This window comes from Typha latifolia, chromosome 8 (assembly GCF_019914945.1).
Source record: "Typha latifolia isolate L0001 chromosome 8, TyphaL0001v2, whole genome shotgun sequence".
NCBI classification, from domain to species: Eukaryota; Viridiplantae; Streptophyta; class Magnoliopsida; order Poales; family Typhaceae; genus Typha; species Typha latifolia.
The window spans coordinates 12,876,166-12,895,772 of record NC_133093.1 but is presented as its reverse complement, the minus strand read 5'-3'; the positions used below and the strand labels follow the sequence as shown (position 1 = coordinate 12,895,772).

The following is a 19,607-nucleotide window of genomic DNA, read 5'->3' as shown; positions in this document are numbered from 1 at the left end:
ACTTGAAAAATAGAAGTTGTTCAATATCTCTAGAAGTCTACTCAGCCATCTGCAGAATCTGTAAATCTGAATACACCACTCATTGAGCTAATGGGTGACTACCTTACTAGCTTCACAGGCAATTGGCTCGTGTAAATCAGCTACTATCCTAACAAAGAATCTCAAGCTCTAGGTAAATATATCAGTGATGGGTGAGGCCAGATTCTAAGATAGGACCCCTAGCACTACCAAACCAAATCCACATTTGTCTATATCAGGTGAATCAAATCTATCTAGCTTCAAATAAACTTTGTGAATGCTTGAGCCTTCAAACTAACTGCACAAGCATTTCTGCCAACTACAATTATGGCATTATAAGATGTCATTCCTACCAGAGAATACCTACAACCAATGAATGTGACCAAGAGAGAGAGAAATAAATGCAGCTTAGTATTTCTCTAGACTACTTTCCTGTTCAGAAATCCGACAATCAACTACTAATGATTATCCGGCAAATAATATCAAATACTATTGAATACAAAAACTGCCTATCTTCAAAACATTTATCATTGTGTAATAGGTTCTAGTTGACCATGGGAATAGATAAGCTTGGAAAAATGACAAAATCTCTGAAACAGAATGAGAATGGTAGCAAATGCGAAATTGCATAAGGAAAAAAACACAGGCCCTAGTGCCAAGACATAAAACAATTCATTTGGGTCTTATGATGCAGATAAATTCACTCCATGCCTACGGCTATATGCAGAGAACTGAGGGAAGCCATCCATATGGTCTATACTATCAAATTTATTTTCAAATCCTAAGAAGCCATGACAAAATGCAAATCCCAAAGAGCGGCCCTGATGGCTGTGTGGCTGCACATGGACATGTACCTAGCCAACAAGCAAAGAGTTTAGATGGCTCACATTTATGCAAAGTCTAGTAGCACAGACTAAGCAACAGCATGGCACTGGTTGGGCAAAAATAGAAGTCCAAGATCAAGCAATAGGCAGATCCAATAGATGCTCCATTCAAGAATAATGAAGAAGTCAAAGATCAAACAAAAGGCAGTTTTAAAATGTATAACAGTGCAAGGATAAATGTACTGCTTACCTAAATGATATAGCAAAATTGTCAAATATTGCATACATCATACCACAAATTCAGATTCTCAAAGACAGATTACACTGTTACATATTGATTTCAAAAACATGCTTCATGAACCACACTTCTCAGCCTTACATGTCTGCGATTAACACTATTGTACAAACCAATACACACATACATAGCATGTACTTTCGTTGTACTGGAATGACCTAAACAATCAACCTGTTGGTTTCTCTGAATATTTTTTGTGACATCCACTTTAATGTCTAGTCCATAAACCACGATTTGGAACGCTGATGATCCCTAGCATATTAGAGAAATTACTGATCATGCTTAGGTCCCTCAAACAGAGGGAAAAAAAGGATTTCACAGACTAGGACATTAGGAACCACATAGCCTTCAACAGATTTCCTTCTTGCTTATAACAGGTCAACCAATAGTTTAAGACCAATAACCAATGAGATGGCCTGGACATGTAGATGATATAGCTGAACAAGGAGTGCTGCTATTAACGAACACTCCAAGTTTATTGTTAGTATCAGCTTTAACACAGAATGAAAAAAGAACACTAGCAGCACCACGTAGAAAGATATCATGTATAAGCATAGCTGCACAAGCCAGAAATTCTGAGGATCAAGTTATTTGATGTTAAAATCACAATAAGTTCATTGTGAGTGAGCAACAACAGTTGAGTAAATCAATTAACAACTCTCGTAACTTACAATCTACAAAGTAGTTCTACGTCCTGCTTGTCTACAATCAATAGAAAGGAAACAAATGTGAACCGAAATTGAACTCACTTGATCACGAAGAAAATGATAGTCTCTTAATCTATAATTAAGATTTCTTCCAAGAGAGATTGTATATAACGGAGAGAGCCCAAAGTACTTAAGAGGAGATAAAAACAACTAATAATTCAAAAGAATACCTAATAAAAGCAAACTGCTATTTCAAAACTCAGAACCATTAACTGCACCAAGATCGAGCATCAAATGCAAAGAGTTAGCAAAAAAAAAAATATAGGAGTCATTTGGTTTTATGTATGTGGAAAACTGCAACTACACAGAAGTGCAATATCAAAATCAATTTTTGGTTTATGAATCTCGTGACATATCTTTTCCTAGTCCCAAGTTAGGTCCTGTGCAGCATATTGACATACACTTAATATAAATGGATGTCAAAATAAATGCTCTTAAACTTTGATGGGAAGAAGATATTTATGATGATTTCTCATTTGACACCACAGATGCAGAATCTTGAGATGCATGATGCCAAACAGCCTCATGGATAATTTCCATAGATTAATGATCCATCCATAGTCTCAAACATTAGAAGTCAAAGTAACACGCTGAATATTTATCCAAAGAAAAGCTAAAATTCTAGGCCTACTCGTGGTACCATGCACTATTCCAGGACAAATAGAAAATCATCATAAAACCCCAAAATAAGATGACCTCTAGATAAGAACTTTTCCATCATATCAGTAAGAAAAAAGGGCTAACAGAAATCAAATGATTATCTGAAAAAGAATCCATTCAGATAGACAGCAGTAAGTTTTTCGTATAAGACAGCAACGAGAAATTACTGATGTTGTAATAGGGAAACCTCTTGGGCAATTATATCAGGACATTTGGAAAAAGAGGCCAGTTAACCAGAATCTGATGTTGTGATAAGGATACTTCTTGGGCAATCATATTAGGCCATTTGGAAAAAGATGACAGTCAACCAGATTGCTATTATTCAAGAAGTTCACGTTATCAGAATTCCAAAGTAAATGAATGCATTAGTTTCAGACTTCCAATTATACAGTTAAATACAAGCATTTAACAACATTAAGTCGTTAATGATACAGAAATTAACAGTATCTAATGCACCTACCTCTCATCTCTGGCTCCATCTCCAGTCAGTCGAACTCCAAGAAGGCCAGCCCTGGATCTCAACTAGCTATCATCATCTTCCATTCTTGTACATGTTTGCCTTAATTTATATCGTGTCTAAGCAGAACAAGTTGCCACTGTTACACTGCCCATGATGGGATGCATGCCTACATGTCCCTCCACCTAGGGCTGAGGAGGGGCAAGAAAGCCGAAGGCGACAAGAACCCCGACGGTGACGGTGGAAACAATAGCCCAGGAGAAGGCGGCGGAGGTGGTCCTTGCCCTGGTCTCGGCCCCGGGCCGGGCCCCAAGATCCCCGGCTGGGGCAACGGCGAGAAGGAGAAGTTAGGAGTAAACGGCGGAGGATACTGGAACCCCGGCGAGAGCAACGGGTAGGGCGATTTGGGCGAGAGCAGGTTAAGGAACGCGCTCGGGGATGGCAACGCCGACTGCAACCCCGGCGGGGTTGGAGGAAAGCCGGGGGAAGGCAGCAGCCCCGGCGCCGGAGTGCGGCCACTATCGAGAAGCGAGCTTTCGAGGTACCGCATGTAGGCGGAGACCTGGGCTTCGGTCCAGCCGGGAGGAGTAGTGGCGCCAGGGGGAGTTACCGGGCGGGGGAAGAAGGAAGGACGGGTAAAATTGGGAGGGCGAATAGGATTAGGGTTAGGGTTCTGGTATGGAGGATTGGGGTGCGCAGCGACGGGCGGGGGATGGGGTCGGGCGATGGGAGTCAACGGCGGCGGCCGGATCTTGTGTAGGCGGGTGCTCGGCGGCCTCAGCTGCGGCGGGCGGGGAGGCGGGGCAGAATTGGGAGGCGGGGGATCTCTCGACGGGGTCCCGGTGAGCTGCTGGACGATGCTGCGGAAGTCGTTCTTGCTGATGTTGTACACCTGCGGCTGCGGCTGCTGCGGCGGGGCCAGCGGCGGAGGTTGCGGGTGTGGCGGCCGGGGATTGCTCGCGAAGCTCGGCTGGTGGAGCGGACTCTTCCGGATGTTCTTCCCCAATTTGTTGACTCCGAGATGCTGCTGGTGGTTGTGGTGATGATGGTGGTTCTTGGATTGATCCATAACCCTAACTTTCTTCCTAAATAGAATGAGGTGAGGTATTGAAGAAGAGGAGGAGTTGTTGGCTTAGAAGAGATTTTTCTTTTCGGTAGGATGGGGAAAGAGGAAAGAGGAAAAGGGGAAAGGGAGGTGGGGAGGATTTGGGAGTATTATTTGACTTCCTGGAAGTGAAAGAATCTGGAAATAGTCGAGAAGTTGGGAAATAGGGGGGCAAATAGAATGGCAAGCCCAAGGAAATTTTCTGCTCGACAAATTAAAAGACTCTGCGACTATAAAACTCCCCCAAATCCCCCCCACGTGACATTAGTTTCTATTTAAGTTTTTTTAGATTTCAAAATTGATCGCAAAACTGAGATTAATGTATTAGATAACTCACTTAATTAAATCCTATTTAAAGCTAATCAAAATAAGCTTTAGGGGAGAACAAGGGAACTTTGAAACCTTTTCTTCTGTCTGTTTTGGGAGAGAAAGTCAGTCCAACTTTTCTTAGTTATAAGTCAATCCATCCAGATGTATACACCAACGCATACCAAAACCCAATTCGATACATAAGCGGCTATTATTACTATAATTTACCATGCTTAGTTGCATGAGAAGGAAGAGAGGTTCGGATTGTTTGTTGGGGGTAGTTATTGGGTGGGTGAATGGTAGAGATACTGGTCACCCAGTGATATGCTGACTTCTTTTTATCCCCCCCCCCCCCGAATAGTTTCACGGATCTTTGACTGGTAGAGTGAATCCGAAATGAAGTGGTTTCCGTTTCAAAACGGGAATTAGATCTAACGATAATAATAATATCAAGACTGTGACACATAGGGGTAGCGTGTTAAGGATTTAGTTGAATAACTATGATTACTAATAAGATGGCATATATTTCTCAATATTGCTACAGTGGGGAGTCTTCCTTTTCTGGGTGCCTGACAGCCCATGATTGGTTGTCAAGTCATAGTTTTAAGATCTATTGAGGTAAGGAAGTTCAAACATTTTAGGTGAGAAAAGTTTGTACGAAACGTTAATATTATGCTGTTGCTCTGGAGCAGGAAGCGAATGACACGTCAATTGAAATCTCTGTATGCGCATATTATATATGATCTATATGTGTGACTATTACAGATACTACTTAGTCACAGAGCAAACTTTAAAAAAGTATACTATACAATGAACTAGATTATATCCCTCATCTCAACTAAATCTATTTACTGTTAATAGTCCCAGTTATTATTAGTTTATTATGCCTCTCTCTCTCTCTCTCTCTCTCTCTCTCTCTAATTGATAAGAAGTAATCTTTCTTAATATCGAAATTGGTACCAGAAAACCGGCACCAGTAATCAACCATCTGGACTGTAATCTGTGAGCATTTAAGCCCATGGACTCAAAGCAACATAGTTTTCTTCACCGTGCCAATATGGATCAGATAGAGTCACAGAATGCCACCCTTTGGAGCTCTATGTATATGATCCACTGGAAAGAAATTTTGACTAAAATTATTTGGAAAGTGTATAAAAGTTCATCAAGTGCTATGATCTTAATACTGGTTACACTGGTGTCTCGGTGACCCATACGCTGACCTTCTAATGAGGATGTCTTCGCCATGATTCACTGTGGCCTAATCTGTGTACACAATTCAATATACATTCAGATTCAGATTCTGAAGCATATGCTGGTAATCTTCTGGTGTATGTCTACGCAATAAGTTGATTGAGATAGATTTTGAAACAAAAACATGGAAAGATTTGTTTCTTGACTTAATGGCAATCCCAACAGTAATATATTAGCAGCTTACATTAACCATGACATCTATGATCAAGGCCATATTGATGATCGACCAAACTTTCCCTAATCATTAACCGGAATATATTCGGAGAATATTGTAATCGAATTTCTTGTAAAACGAACGTAAGACAGAAAGGAATATAAAATACGGATCTTATCTGTTTATGTGAGTATGCATGAAAGCTAATTAGAGAGGGTTGGGGTTCATCAGTTCGTGTCGACCTTTGGTAGGGGTGTCAAACATCTCAGGCTCTGTTTGACTTCAAACTTGGCTTGATGCGACTCAAGTTAACTCAAACATAAATACTATTTTAGGATAGGCATTCAAATTGGGCTCAATTTTTTTTATTAATATTATATATATTATATAGAAGACTAAAGGCTTAGCATCTTAAACGCTCGGCTTGAAAAACAAGTCAAGTTTGGCTTAGCTTAAAACTAGCCTAAGGTCTGACAAGGACTAACTCAGCTTGAGTTCAATTTAGACTTGAGCTTAGCTCGACTTAAATTGAATATGAATAAAAAATTAAGTTCAAAATTAATTTTCACTCGAGTCTGAGCTTGAGTCTGAGCTTGAACTGAAGCTGACTCGCTCATATTCCTTTACACCCATCAAAGGGGTCAAGACCGACCCGCCTGGATCAGCCGAAAATTATTGTCATTCTAAGATTAGGCTAATATACTTGAATTTCTCTATTTTTAATTTTCCTTCTCCTCTCCTCTATTTTTACATTCATTCGTCTCCTTTCTCTCTGTTCTTCTCCCCTGACAAAGCATCCAAAAGGAGGGCAACTTTCAAAGGGCCCAGTACTTGGACTAACTTAGCAACTTTAAGCAAACACCAAACAACAACAGCGAAGTTATCTTTCCACAAGAGTGCAAGGTAATGTTCATTACTAGTGAAGTAACACGTGAACACACACACACACTCTAATAATCAAATTTCTCTAGCATTGAGGAGGATTAGACTAAGCATTGGATATCTTAAACTATCTATAAGAATTTACAGACGAAATTAACTAAGCACTCTCCATTACAACAGAGAAGACACCACGTTCCAGTCCTAGTGTACAAACTACAACACAGCTGAAGCAGCACTTACCTCCTGCATTTATCTTATAATTTATAAACACGACACCGATTTATAATCCGCGGACGCATAAGATTAGGAAAAAGAACAAAAAAAAAAGAACTCTTCCCTCCGATACGAATTGAGTGAGAACCGATCGAATATGGAAGGCGGGGTTACCTCCCGTTCGGCGGCTCGGCCACGCGGGAGTACAGCGCGGCGGTGAGTTGGTCCTGCGTGTACACGCGGCTCGACATCTTAACCGTCGCCTGCTGGATCATCAGATCCTTCACCACCGAGACGCTCGCGTAGTACACGTCCAAGTCAAGGTCTTTAAGCGCCGCCATCAAGCGCGCAGCGGGGTGGTTCTTTTTGTGGCACTGGAGGCGGATCATGGCCTCGAGCCCGAGTATCTTTACCTCGATTTCTACTCCGAGGCACCTCGGACCGCCGCCGTTCATCATCTTGAAATCCTGATCGGACGGCGGGGATGGACGGGCTGGGGCCCTCTTGAGGACGTCGACCTGGGATTGGAGCGATTCCTTGTCGGATTCTAGGGTTTGGAGCTTGCCGCGGAGCTCGTTGATGTAGGAGATAGCGTCGCCGAGGAGGGAGGCCTTGTCCATCTTCGAGACGTTGGGGACAACTGCGCGGAGGGCGTAGAATCGCTGGTTGAGCTTCTCCCGCCGTTGCCGCTCGGCTTCCACGTGGTTGAGCGGCTCCTCGCGGCCGTTGGCCGGCTTGCGCCCGCGCTTCTTGGGGCGCTTCTCCGGCTCGGGCTCAACTACTCGGCTGCTCTCGACCTCGCGCACGCCGGATGCCTCGAGATCCGAGTGGTAGGAAGCGGACTTGACTGGGCACGGGGAGGTGGAAGGGCGGGCGGCGGGAGCGGAGGAGAAGGAGAGCATGCCTTCGTCGTTGTTGCTGCCTCGGGATGTAGTGCGCTTGGATTTCTTAGCGTCGTCGGCTGCGGAGGCGCCGATGGTGTGGTGCGAGAAGTTTAGGATCTCGCCGGACTCTGGCTTGAATGATTGAAGAGGGGTAGAGGAGTTGGATTGGAATTCGGAGGAGAATAAGAAAGATTGGGGGCTTTGCTTCTGTTGTTGATGCTGTTGATGGTGGTGGTGGTGAGTTTGGTGGATCTGGATCGAGGAGCTAGGGTTTTCTGTGAGGGTGCTCGAGCTGGGGTTGCTGTCGATTTGGATCTGGGGCTTCGAGACGGAGATCTCCGCAGTGGGCGGATCCTTAATCTCGATCACCGACGGATCTGAGAGCCAGAGCATGGACGGATCTGTCTCGCCTTGATCGGCCGTGGACGCCGGAGGCGGCGGTGTAGCCGCTGAAGCCGCGGCGATCCAAGATCCAACTCCAGCAGGGACCTCGACGGAGTTGAAGTCGAAGAGGATGCGGACCTTGCTCATAATCTCGGAGCTGTGGAAGATGAGCACGGTGGATCCGAGCTCGAGCACGCCGCTCCCGACAGGGACGCACACCATGGTCTGGAGACCGAACGCCTGGGCCTGGCGTGCCCGCTCGCACTGTGCCATGGAGAGCCGATCGCCGCCGGTGATCCACGTGGGCGCGCCGGCGAAGAAGGCCTGGCCGGGGAGGCCCGTTCCGTTGATGAAGGATTGCGTCATGGACACGAGGAAGAACCACTCGGTGTCGGTCACCTCCTCCTCCACCGCGTCGTCGACTCCACCGCCGCCGGAGATGAGCGAGTTGAGCTCGCGGAGCACCTTCTTCCGGTGCTCCTGATCCGCAGCCGACGTTGCCGCCCGCTGCTTCCGCTTGTCCTCCTCACACCCTTTATAGTATCCATCCCCCCATCCGAGGAGCGACGCCCCGGTCGCCACATCCACCGACGACTGCCAGAAGATCGCGTACGTCCAGCTCTCGCGAGCTCCTTCGATCAGCGTCTGAAGCCTCTGCTGCAGCGTTTCCTGGTTAAAGTAAGGAGCCGGTGTGGCCACCTGACCAGCCATCGGCGGCGTCGCCACCGCCGACGAGGACGCCCATGGGAAGCCCTGGAGGTCGGTGGTCGCCATGAAAGCCTCCATCATGGAGGCGTTGTCGTCAGTCCAAAGATTCATCATCCACCTTCAGGTCACGGCCTCGCCCCAAAACCTATGGTTTTGGCGAGGAAGGGGGTAGGAAAGGAGAGAGATAGAGAGAGGGGGGGAGGAGGACGAGGTGAGGGTGGAATGGAAGGTGTGGCCTTTGCTGAATTCTTTAGAGCTACCACCGTGGGAGGTCCCTTTCACATTTCATTTAGCCCGGATGCGTAATTTAGACTTCATTTAGCCTAAGTTTGGTTTTTTTTCATCTTTTAACCTTTCAACCTTTTACTGCGGAAGTATTCAATTTACCAAAAAGCCACTAGTAGTAGTAGCCACCACGTGACCCTATTCGAGAGGCCACGGCCGGCTTGTTTGACCCCGCGTTGGCCCACGTGCGACTCAGGAGATAAGCTCGCACTGTTCGGATCGAGCCACTGTTAATATCAGCCGTCCATCACGGCCGCCGGGGTCTCGGCGCGATGCGCGATTAAAAAAAACAAAGGAGAGAGAAGAATAGAGAAGGGATCGATTTAAAAATATTGAGGCCTAGTTTTGGAGTATAGCGGAGGTATAGGACATATTAATCTAATGGGCGATGATGGTTCCGTGGAAATTTCAAAGGCCAGCACGTTTTGCTCGCTGGTGTCGGAACGAAAACAACGTTTTTATTTTTATTTTCTCGTCGTCACGTGCAGCAAGCTGCTTTAGCATGTGATAAAGTTATACGCCTCCTTTTTTTCTCCTTGGGTGCCATCAACAATCATAGATGCGCCCTTACAGTAACGATGGCTTCGTTAAATTTTATTTATTTATTTATTGTTTGTTTGTTTGTTTAAAAAAGAAAACAACAAAAGGAGATTGAGAAGGTTGTCACGTTGACGTGAGCCACTCGTTAATCTTTAATTACGGAGGGGATTTACTTTTTAATTATTCGGTGCATGAACACTAACTACCTCGCATAATTTCTCACTCGGTCTCGGTCAGGTCTGGTCTGGTCCGAGTCACACCCACCGTGTTACTTCCCATTGTACAATATATATATATATATATATATATATATATATATATATATAATACAGTAAAATAAAAACTACAGCACAATATAATCATGTTTTTTTTTTTTTTAACACGGTTCCTATCAAAGAACATATTCTTGCTTCTCTTTGTACCCAAAAAACTAAGCAAATATATCACATATTTTGTTACATAAAGACATCTAATAAACAAGTGAGCCCTAAATTCTAATATCAGAAAAGAGAAAATCCCTGACCTGAGCATGATTGCATAGTTTTACTTGTAAGATTGAGCTTTGGATAGACATAGGCAAACTAAATTTCAATTATTCAATAAGCTACAATGGCATCAGAGCAATTAATTAAGCATAGTAATCACATAAATAGAGCAGGTGGTAACCAAAGGCTTCTATCTGATGGACGTATACATTTCCTCTTTAATTATTGGAGGCGATCTGATTCGCAGCTGAAAGGATCGAATAAGAGCAGACGCTTTTATCATAGTTTTATTTATTTTATATTTTAAAACAAAAGTCATCTAGAATTCCACGTGGAGAACGTGTTAGTCCTTATCCCCAGCCAGGGGAGATGTATCAGGTCCCACTCCCACCCCCTATATACAGCACCATAAATTAATATCATTCGAGTGAGCCAACGTTTACCTTGACATTTTTAAATCCCATTTGTTTAGATTGCTTGTAGCTTCTGATGAACAAACTTGACCGTGAAAAGTAACTAGATTAAACTACCTCTACACCTATAAGTGGTGACAATTTTGATGTATATATATATATATATTTGATAAATAGCCAAAGCATCGTCTAGCCCAGCCAATCACTAAATAATTTTAAACCACAATAATTATTTTAGATTAGTAGATTCCATAACTTTTTAGTTACGGAGATGGTATCTACAAATTCTGCTAGAGTTAGTTGTGTTGAAAATATTATGTATTTAACATAATTATTTTATTAGCTTTGAGCTAAGTTATAAATGGGGTCCATATAATATTAGCGATGAAATTAATTTAGTTTAAAGAATATTTTATTATTATATATTTACTTATTAAAATCTATAAAAATTAGCTCTAAAGTAGATATTATCGTAATAGAAAAATAAAAAAAAATAAGTTTAATATCATATTGGATATTTAATAAATACTAGTTTAGTATATAAGTGCTAATTTTTTTATAAATTATGGGCCCCAAAAGGAATAACTATTTTGTGGACAAAAAATAATAAACAAATTAATCACACATATGCATTGTCAGATTAGATTTAATTTGCACGCTGATAGAGCCTAAAATTACTTTTTGACATATTGGGTTGGTCCCCTTTGCATTATTTTCCCACTAAATTTGATTTTAATATTTTGTTTGTATTCAAGTTTGATAAGACATTCGAATAACTAATTTGTTTTGGACGTGCTAATCTTAAGAAACTAGTATCAAACATTAAACATGACTATATATAATTTTATATTTTATAATTTATTTAATTATTTTGAATTAAATATTTTCTTACCTTTAAAATCAAATTGTCACCGCGAATAGTACTGTGACGCTGATGTAAAAGGCCTATTCAAATTAGGTGGATCGAATAGAGAGATGTGATGGTTAGTTTGTCAGATGCATCCAATAGTAGAATAGTAAGTACGAGCCATAAATAGGTTCAATTTAACTTTGTAAGAATTTAATTCATCGATCAGGTACATCCACATGCGTTCGTGTATATATATATATATATATATGTAGATATATGTGATAATTTATTATAAGTGTATAGTATTTAAAGTGCAACTTGAGATACCCAAGGCGTAATATTTAATAAATAATCCGTGACTTGCATTTATGATCGAGTAGGAGAGAAAATCAAAACGTGCAGTGGTTGGGCTTGGAAAGCAGATGATGCATGTGAACCACGAATATATTTTTTACTCCTTTTTTTTTCTTTAATAATAAAAAAAGAAATTTAACTTGCGGCCAACGTGGCCACGTGGCGATGCTGTCGGGATGCTGCTGAATTAGCTGTACCACAATAATTCTGACGAGCCATATATACACGTGGCGCGTAACGCTTGGCCTTATTTAGCCATTTCTGTTGGTTCGCTGTGGCATCCGTACATCTTCGCCACGCCATACCGGGGAAACCACGTGGTGAGATGGGGACTCTTCGTCGCTGCTCGGATGGTCCTCTTTGTACATACGACAGCGATTTTAACCAATCATTGGGTGTCACGTGGAGAGGACCACTCAGTTGCGTTCACACGGACATTATAAAAAATAAAAACCCCCACACAAAACATAAACACTGTTCACTTTACATTAAGATTATTTAGATTAAACTACAAGCTTAATTAAGGTATGTGTTTGATAATAATTTTATTAACCGTCTTGTGATAATTTCTACTTAAATTAAATTATAGTAATCTTTTTTACTGTTTGTTGTTGTACGATTTCCCCTATAGCAATTCGATACATTGAATCCACACATGGCGTTAAATTTTTATCTGTTTATATTTTCTCTCCTTCGTTTTGTTACATTATTAATTTTCTTTCTTCTATACATTAGTTATTGTACAAACCATCTAATATCTGTATTTATTATTATTATATTTGTCGAGCTACAATATTTTATTACTAGACATTATGCTTATAATAAATTAGCTACAAGACAATTATAATGGACTACCTATTGCATGTGTTCCTCTTTTCTGGCATTTTAATCTCCATTTTGCTATTAAAATCTCGAAAGTAGTAATGGAATAAATTGGTGGTGGGGGCACTAATTCTCCACGTGACAATCAAGAGCACCAATAGTATTCGATTATAAAACTCTGTCAGCAAGAAAATGAATTATTTTTTCTAAGAGTATATAATAATATAACTTAATCTTTTATGAAAATATTTTATTATTCTAAATAACGAGAGAGTGACTAATTTTTAAAAAAAAATTATAAATTTTTTTATGCGATAAAAAATAAACATTTTGTAATATATTTTAGAAGTTATAGTAGACCGGTAAAAAGAAAAGTCCTAATATAGTGAACAAAAATATCGGAATCCGAATCCATAAATAGTAACAAAAGGCTAGCGTTGTATTCCTCTGCAAGGATGTCTCCACTGGACAAAATCTACTGAGACTTAAGACATAGATCCAAATTATAGTGGTTTTTGGGCGGTGCATGTTGATTGGTTAACAGCGAATAAGTCTTAGATCTTCCATGGGATGTTCTGGATTTATTGGTTCCACCTAACGATATATTTATGTACGTTAATGGTATGTTTAAAAGGGGATTAAGAAAAAAAGAAGCATATTAACCACAAGGCTAATATAGATGGGCTATATTTCTCACTTGTGAAGTTTCGCACTAGAATTAAACCCCTAGCCCCTAGTTAATTTGATCATATAAGTTTAACGCACTAATATCCCCAATTTAATTCGACCTATGCATGGGTAGATCCTTTTGGGCTGGGCCTAAATCCACTCAAATGCAAGCCCAACTAGGAAGGACCCAATGGACGGACTGAGGCCTTAGTTGGGCCAAAATTATAAACTTGTTGCAATAGAAAATAATAAACAACAAATATATATATATATATATATATATATCTTAAAGTGGAACTTTTGGCGTTTCACGTTACAAATGTTTCAATTTGTATGAATATGATATGGAACTGTGGGAATTCCATTTGTATCCAAGGTTATATCTTAACGTAGGTTGCTGCTGCATATTGTTAGATATAACTCATGCCATGTAATGGAAAGTAATATATAAATTTTTAGCGGCTCACTTGTGAACAGAGAAAAACACTTTCGCCTCATTTGCTTTGAGTCTTAGGGGCTCCTTAAACTGCTTCAGAGATTCCTAACAGTAACTAATTTTTTTTATATTTTTTTATAACTAATTAAATTTACTTTAAAAAAATAAATAATAAAAAATAAGACTGACTAATCGGTAGTTTAGTTTCAAATCAAACAAGCCTTTCGTTTTAAAAAAAAAATCAGTGCTTTTTTATAAAAAACTTACAAATAGTATTTTGCGTTAAAAGAAATATATTACCTTGTACAATTTAATTACATTTAGTTTTTAATTTAGTATATGATTAAATATATAAATATGTATTTTATTATATTAGAATGTACACAATTTATACTCTTAATAAATATTTAGGATTTATTATTAGAAATTAAAAATTTTAATCAAACTCTGCATACCCATTACTTCTGCACCGGTTTTGCATTATAATTCTATTTGATCTTTGATCTTGATCTTTTTATTTATAATATTAAATACTAGTGATGTATCTTATTGTTACGAAGTGGCTTGATCCTATCCGAAACTATTCTAGATAAGATTAGGGATGTGACTTTTAAAAGAAGTTGCGGATAATTTAACCATTGGATATTTATGAATGTTGAATATGCTGTGATGTATAGATCTTGAGATATTGATCGAACAGCAGCTAAAGATCAAATAAATCCTAGCTTGTTAGCTCGTCAACGACTAGATTGATGCTAGGTTAATTCTTTGCTGTGAAAGGGTATAAGTTGTCGTAGAAGATGGGAGATTAGGAGTTAGATGAAAAGTCGATCAAAACTTGGGCAATAGAAAGAAAGAGGTGAAAAAAGGGCAAATGATTAGAGGGAGAAGAGAAATAGATAAAATGCATAATGCCGTTTTCAATTATCAAATTAATGTCCAATTAGACTTTCCTCCACATATTTATGGTAGCTCACTGTAGGACCAGACAACTAAGTTAAAATTATAACAAACAAACTAAAACAATATTTTTTATCTTCTCAGATTAACCCTTCGTTTTGCTTCAGATAGATTCTGAATCTTCTCTCATTAGTTTTGTTCTGAATATGGAGAAGTGATAAATACTAAAGTTGTAGATCTTGAGGTAGTTTTATATTATTTGGACGTGGAATTGCACTATATATATATATATAATGTGTACTTAATTATATTAAAAAATATAAAAACTAAATTAGAAAAATAAACGTAATTAAATTGCAAAAGGCGCTAAAAAACCACTTTACTTTTCTCGCCACGATCTCACGAGCCGCTTCCCTCCGACGACTCGTGGCTTTGCGAATTTGGAAAGGAACCGAGAACCCCAATTCATCGTCTTCATCTCTCTCTCCTCTTCCTCAAATTTCTATATAGAGAGATAGAGAGAGAGAGCAAGAGACCTTCCCTTGCCCCGTTCTCCTCTCCTCTGATCTCCACCGCCATGGCTTTCGATAGCTTCAGCGACAAGAACGTCGTCTTCCGGAAGCTCAAGGCCAAATCGGAGAACAAGGTAAGCTCTATTAGGGTTTTATTGCACTCGATCTTTCCCGTGTGATAGCGGATCCACTGTTGGGGGGATCCCTAAATCTGATCGATTTGGGTTGTGGATATTGATTTGGCCTCTTTTCTTGGTTCCCTTTTGTGTTTTTTTTTTTCCTCAGACATGCTTCGATTGTAACTCCAAGAACCCGACGTGGGCGTCGGTGACGTACGGGATATTTCTTTGCATCGATTGCTCCGCCGTTCACCGGAGCCTCGGCGTGCATATCAGCTTCGTGAGGTACCTGAAACCTTTTCCATTGGTATGCTGTTTCTAGGTTTTGTTGGGTATGATAGTTGCGATGCATGTAAAAGGTGCGACTGATGTGCAGTGATTGTACGATTATTAAGAGTAAATATCTGAATCGATGAACTTGAAATGTTTATTTTCTTTTCCATTTGGAAACAAAATTTTAAAATTGTTATCCCTTATCATGCAAATCATATGCCATGAAGCGAGATCACGATAAAAAAGACAACCGTAGGGAGTATAGGATTATGAATGAATGCAGATTGGCTGCCAACCAGCTTCCATTTCAGCTGACTTAGGTTTTATAAATATTTGAATGTCAAGATTTGCAGTTGATTAACTACATAGTACACACTTAACTTTAAGGCAATGCACTATGTGCTCACTGCTGAGTGTTATGAGAAATCATGCAGTTCACTGTAAAGGGCATGCTTTTGCCATTGTTGTCTCAGCGTAGGGTCATTATGATATGATCCTATTGTAAACATTGTTGGTGCTGATGAATGGGAGAAGAAAATAAGGAATGGAATAGGAAACTTGAGCAGCTATGTCGGATTCATTTAGCTATATTCCTATAATACATTATGGCTGATTCGATTTAATTCAAGGTTTGCTGTATCCAGCTTTGTCTGCATGACAATGTTTACTTATTTCGTCATTTATACTGTATTTGCTTCTTGAAATTTTCCTTTTTCATGTGTTCTATCAGGTTAATGGCATCACATAGAAATAGTTGTACACTTAATGAATCTTACGTAGATTAGGGTAATATACTCTCTCTGTTTTAAAATTATTTCCCGTCATATCTAGGTCAACTAACCTAGACTCATGGACCCTGGAGCAGTTAAAGATGATGGCTTTTGGAGGCAATAATCGTGCACAGGTTTTCTTTAAGCAGCATGGTTGGACAGATGGTGGCAAAATAGAGGCAAAATATACATCAAGAGCTGCTGATTTATACCGACAGATGCTATCCAAGGAGGTTGCTAAGAGTTCTGCAGAAGATACTAATTTACCGCCCTCACCTGTTGCAGTGTCTCAGGAACCAGATGCAATCCGTAGCATTCTTGATATTAAGCTTTCAGAAACGCCAAAAGAAAGTGTAAACGAGGAGCGTGAACCTGAGATTACCCGCTCACCTAAAGCTCCCATTCATTCAAATATTATCAGTTCTGTCAAGAAACCTCTAGGTGCAAAGAAGACTGGAAGCAAGACCGGACTTGGTGTCCGGAAGTTAACTACGAAGGTTAGTTGTTTCTCATCCTCACTGTTCTAAGAAAAACAAAATATTGTTTCTGAATTAGAACTTCTATTTTCAATAATCTCTTATTTTTTTAATGTAGTTTAGTTGTGGTGTCTAGAATTATACATGGGCAACATAACTGTGTAACCACCCACTCTACTATTTAATTTCTTTTTGGAATCTGGGACTTTGAATCAACTTGTCTGAGCATTATGAAGAAGCACCTTATTAATTTTATTTTCTGTTTGCAGCCAAGTGAAAGCTTATATGACCAAAAGCCCGAAGAACCAACACCTGCTCTAACATCCTTGCCTAGTACCATGACAATGTCGGGCCAATCATTTCCTTCTCGTTTTGAATACGTGGAAAATATAACATCAACTGAGACCAGCTCTGGGGGAAGCCAGGTTATTGGCCACATTGCGCCACCAAAATCTTCAAACTTCTTTGCTGAGTTTGGAATGGACAGTGGATTCCAGAAAAAGTCAAGCTCCGCTTCTTCTATAGTTCAGGTAAAACTTAGATTCTTATTATAAATATATACTGAGAGAATAAACTTTGAATGTCGTCTGGTCATGAAGATTGTGTGGCGAGTGTGCGTGTGCATGTGTGTTGGCTGTTGTACAGCTTGTGTATGTAATCTGTTATCAGTTATCTATTGATTTCTCAGGTAATGTTAATTTCTAACTATTTCCATGATGTTCTTCAGATCCAGGAAACCAATGAAGCAAGAGAGAAATTCTCAAATGCAAAGTCAATTTCATCGGCTCAGTTTTTTGGTGATCAGAACAAGGCTGATAATGAGGCTCAAATTTCCCTTCAGAAGTTCACGGTATGTAATGTTTCTAATGGCATGAGTCATTGTCTAAATGAACTAAATAACGAAGACATTCTATCACAAGACAAAGGCAACATATAAATCCAGTTTTCATTTCGTCCTGGGCTGGAAGTGTGACTGATTTGGTCCTAAGAGTAGACAAAATAAATAGTTCTTTCTGGTTAATTGTCCTAAAGTCAAAGAGCATTTCTGTGGATCCAGATTTGACACGACTTAATAATAATAATAACAATAATAAATTGTTATTATTATTATTATTATTATTATTATTAAGTTTTTGTGAGTATGATGCAATTCTTTGTCATCTGTGAAGGTCCCTGCTCTGACATTCTATTTACTATCATGATACCTAGGTTGGCATCAATCTGCTGAGACTCGGGATTTTGGTCTCTTTAGATTGTACCTTTTTGAGTCTTGTGTTATAATCAGGTCTGTCAACCGCTAAATGTTTGGCTGTTTAACTTGACTTCATTGCCTTCCCTAGGGTTCAACATCCATTTCAAGTGCAGATCTCTTTGGTCATGATATAGATGATTCCAATCTTGATCTGGGGGCTGCTGACCTTATCAATCGAATCTCCTTCCAGGTAATCCCTTTTGTACCATTAATTATATAACCGCTGGTCGGTCGGATATTTCACTGATAGAGATTGCAGAATGAAGTTGTGATTTCGGATGGGTAGATAATCTCTATTAGTCCTTATTTATCTGCATCTCTTAATAGCTCCGAAATATCATTTTCTCAATAAATATTAGTCTAAAAATTTGTAGATAAACGTGTAGGTACCACATACTTTCAGTTTTTGCTTTTAAGGTTCTCACGAGGTTTCTCTAAGAATTTGCCTTATTGTCTAAATTTTTGCTGCAGGCGTCACAGGATTTATCTTCCCTCAAGAACATAGCAGGGGAGACCGGGAAAAGGCTGACATCATTAGCTTCCAGTCTCATTAATGATCTCCAGGACAGAATACTCTGAGAGTGGTGCATAAGCTTTTATATATAATTTCGGAGGTCGTCCTCCTTTTATAATACATGATTTATGTCAGGCATAATCAAAAGTTGCTAGAGCACAATGTCAAATTAAATTTTTTTCCTTTCTCTTTCTTTTTTGCCTTTTAGAGATGCACATTAAAACTTTTCCAGTTACCATGCGTGACCAACCTCTCTGTAAGCATATCGATGTTTAGGGAAGTAATTTTGTCACTACTCACCCTCGTATTCATACGGTCTCAGTGAATGCGGATGCTGTTGTTTTCTTTTTAGTAAATCACTCGTTTGAAGTTCAAATTAGATGAATTGTAGTGCTGGTTGTTTTGATGTGATATCCTTGTTGACAATCTTGTTATGACGGCAACGTCTCGTATTTTCTTTTCATTAGTCTTAAACCGTCAGAATCTACTAAACTATCATTCATTATCTAATATGACGCCAAAAGTCTTCCTGGTAGAAGTAGAAGTTGACAAGATGAAGCAGAGACGGTCGAATTCATACCGGCGATAATTACATGCAAAATCTTCTCCGTATACATAAAGTGGGCCGACAAAGAAAGCTGACCTACCCACATGCACAAAGATAACCCTACGCGACAACGTCACCTGCCATCAAAATTATCTCTTCTTCTCTACACTATGCTTTTATCCTTATGCCCTCCCCTTTCTTTATCCCAAAGATATATTATTACAATCAAGCTTGACGGCAACTGAGAGAGGAGGTGCTTTACAAGCGTGACATAAACTAGTAATTGTCCACATCCCCTCCTCTCCATACGTCGTGCTGTTCCTCAATCATAGCCCAAGTGGGCGTCTCGTGATTCGAGGCCAGGGACAGAAGAAACGATACATACAGCTCCCGAAGCGATCGAGTCGGCATTCATTTGGACGATTAAGAGCAAGACGACGACGCCGTCACGTGTGCCACCGCTCACGTGCGAGGGAGGGTTTGGAAACGTCACTGTTCCCATCCCTGTCTCAACGCCGTCTCCCTTTTACCATCCTAAG

At 40.0% G+C, this 19,607-nt stretch overlaps 3 protein-coding genes across 4 annotated transcripts; 1 reads left to right on the top strand and 2 right to left on the bottom strand.

The window, feature by feature from the left end:
- Nucleotides 1–2,840: 2,840 nt before the first annotated feature.
- Nucleotides 2,841–4,257, bottom strand: LOC140794177 (protein HAIKU1-like). The gene has a single exon (XM_073146085.1). It carries the CDS (start codon nucleotides 4,028–4,030, stop codon nucleotides 3,131–3,133), a length of 900 nt encoding a protein of 299 aa, XP_073002186.1. The 5' UTR covers nucleotides 4,031–4,257; the 3' UTR covers nucleotides 2,841–3,130.
- A 2,496-nt stretch (nucleotides 4,258–6,753) lies between these two features.
- Nucleotides 6,754–9,425, bottom strand: LOC140794268 (transcription factor MYC2-like). The gene has a single exon (XM_073146223.1). The coding sequence runs from the start codon at nucleotides 8,963–8,965 to the stop codon at nucleotides 7,046–7,048; it is 1,920 nt and encodes a 639-aa protein (XP_073002324.1). The 5' UTR covers nucleotides 8,966–9,425; the 3' UTR covers nucleotides 6,754–7,045.
- A 5,570-nt stretch (nucleotides 9,426–14,995) lies between these two features.
- On the top strand, nucleotides 14,996–18,897 carry LOC140794504 (probable ADP-ribosylation factor GTPase-activating protein AGD8). 2 transcript variants are annotated; one of them, XM_073146586.1, is made up of 7 exons: nucleotides 14,996–15,251; nucleotides 15,403–15,521; nucleotides 16,341–16,776; nucleotides 17,025–17,285; nucleotides 17,483–17,605; nucleotides 18,096–18,197; nucleotides 18,479–18,897. In XM_073146586.1, exons 1-7 carry the CDS (start codon nucleotides 15,183–15,185, stop codon nucleotides 18,584–18,586), a joined length of 1,218 nt encoding a protein of 405 aa, XP_073002687.1. In that variant the 5' UTR covers nucleotides 14,996–15,182; the 3' UTR covers nucleotides 18,587–18,897. The 2 variants fall into 2 exon arrangements, with proteins under 2 accessions (XP_073002687.1, XP_073002686.1); XM_073146585.1 differs by having other exon boundaries at nucleotides 15,024–15,251; nucleotides 16,375–16,776.
- Nucleotides 18,898–19,607: the final 710 nt, after the last annotated feature.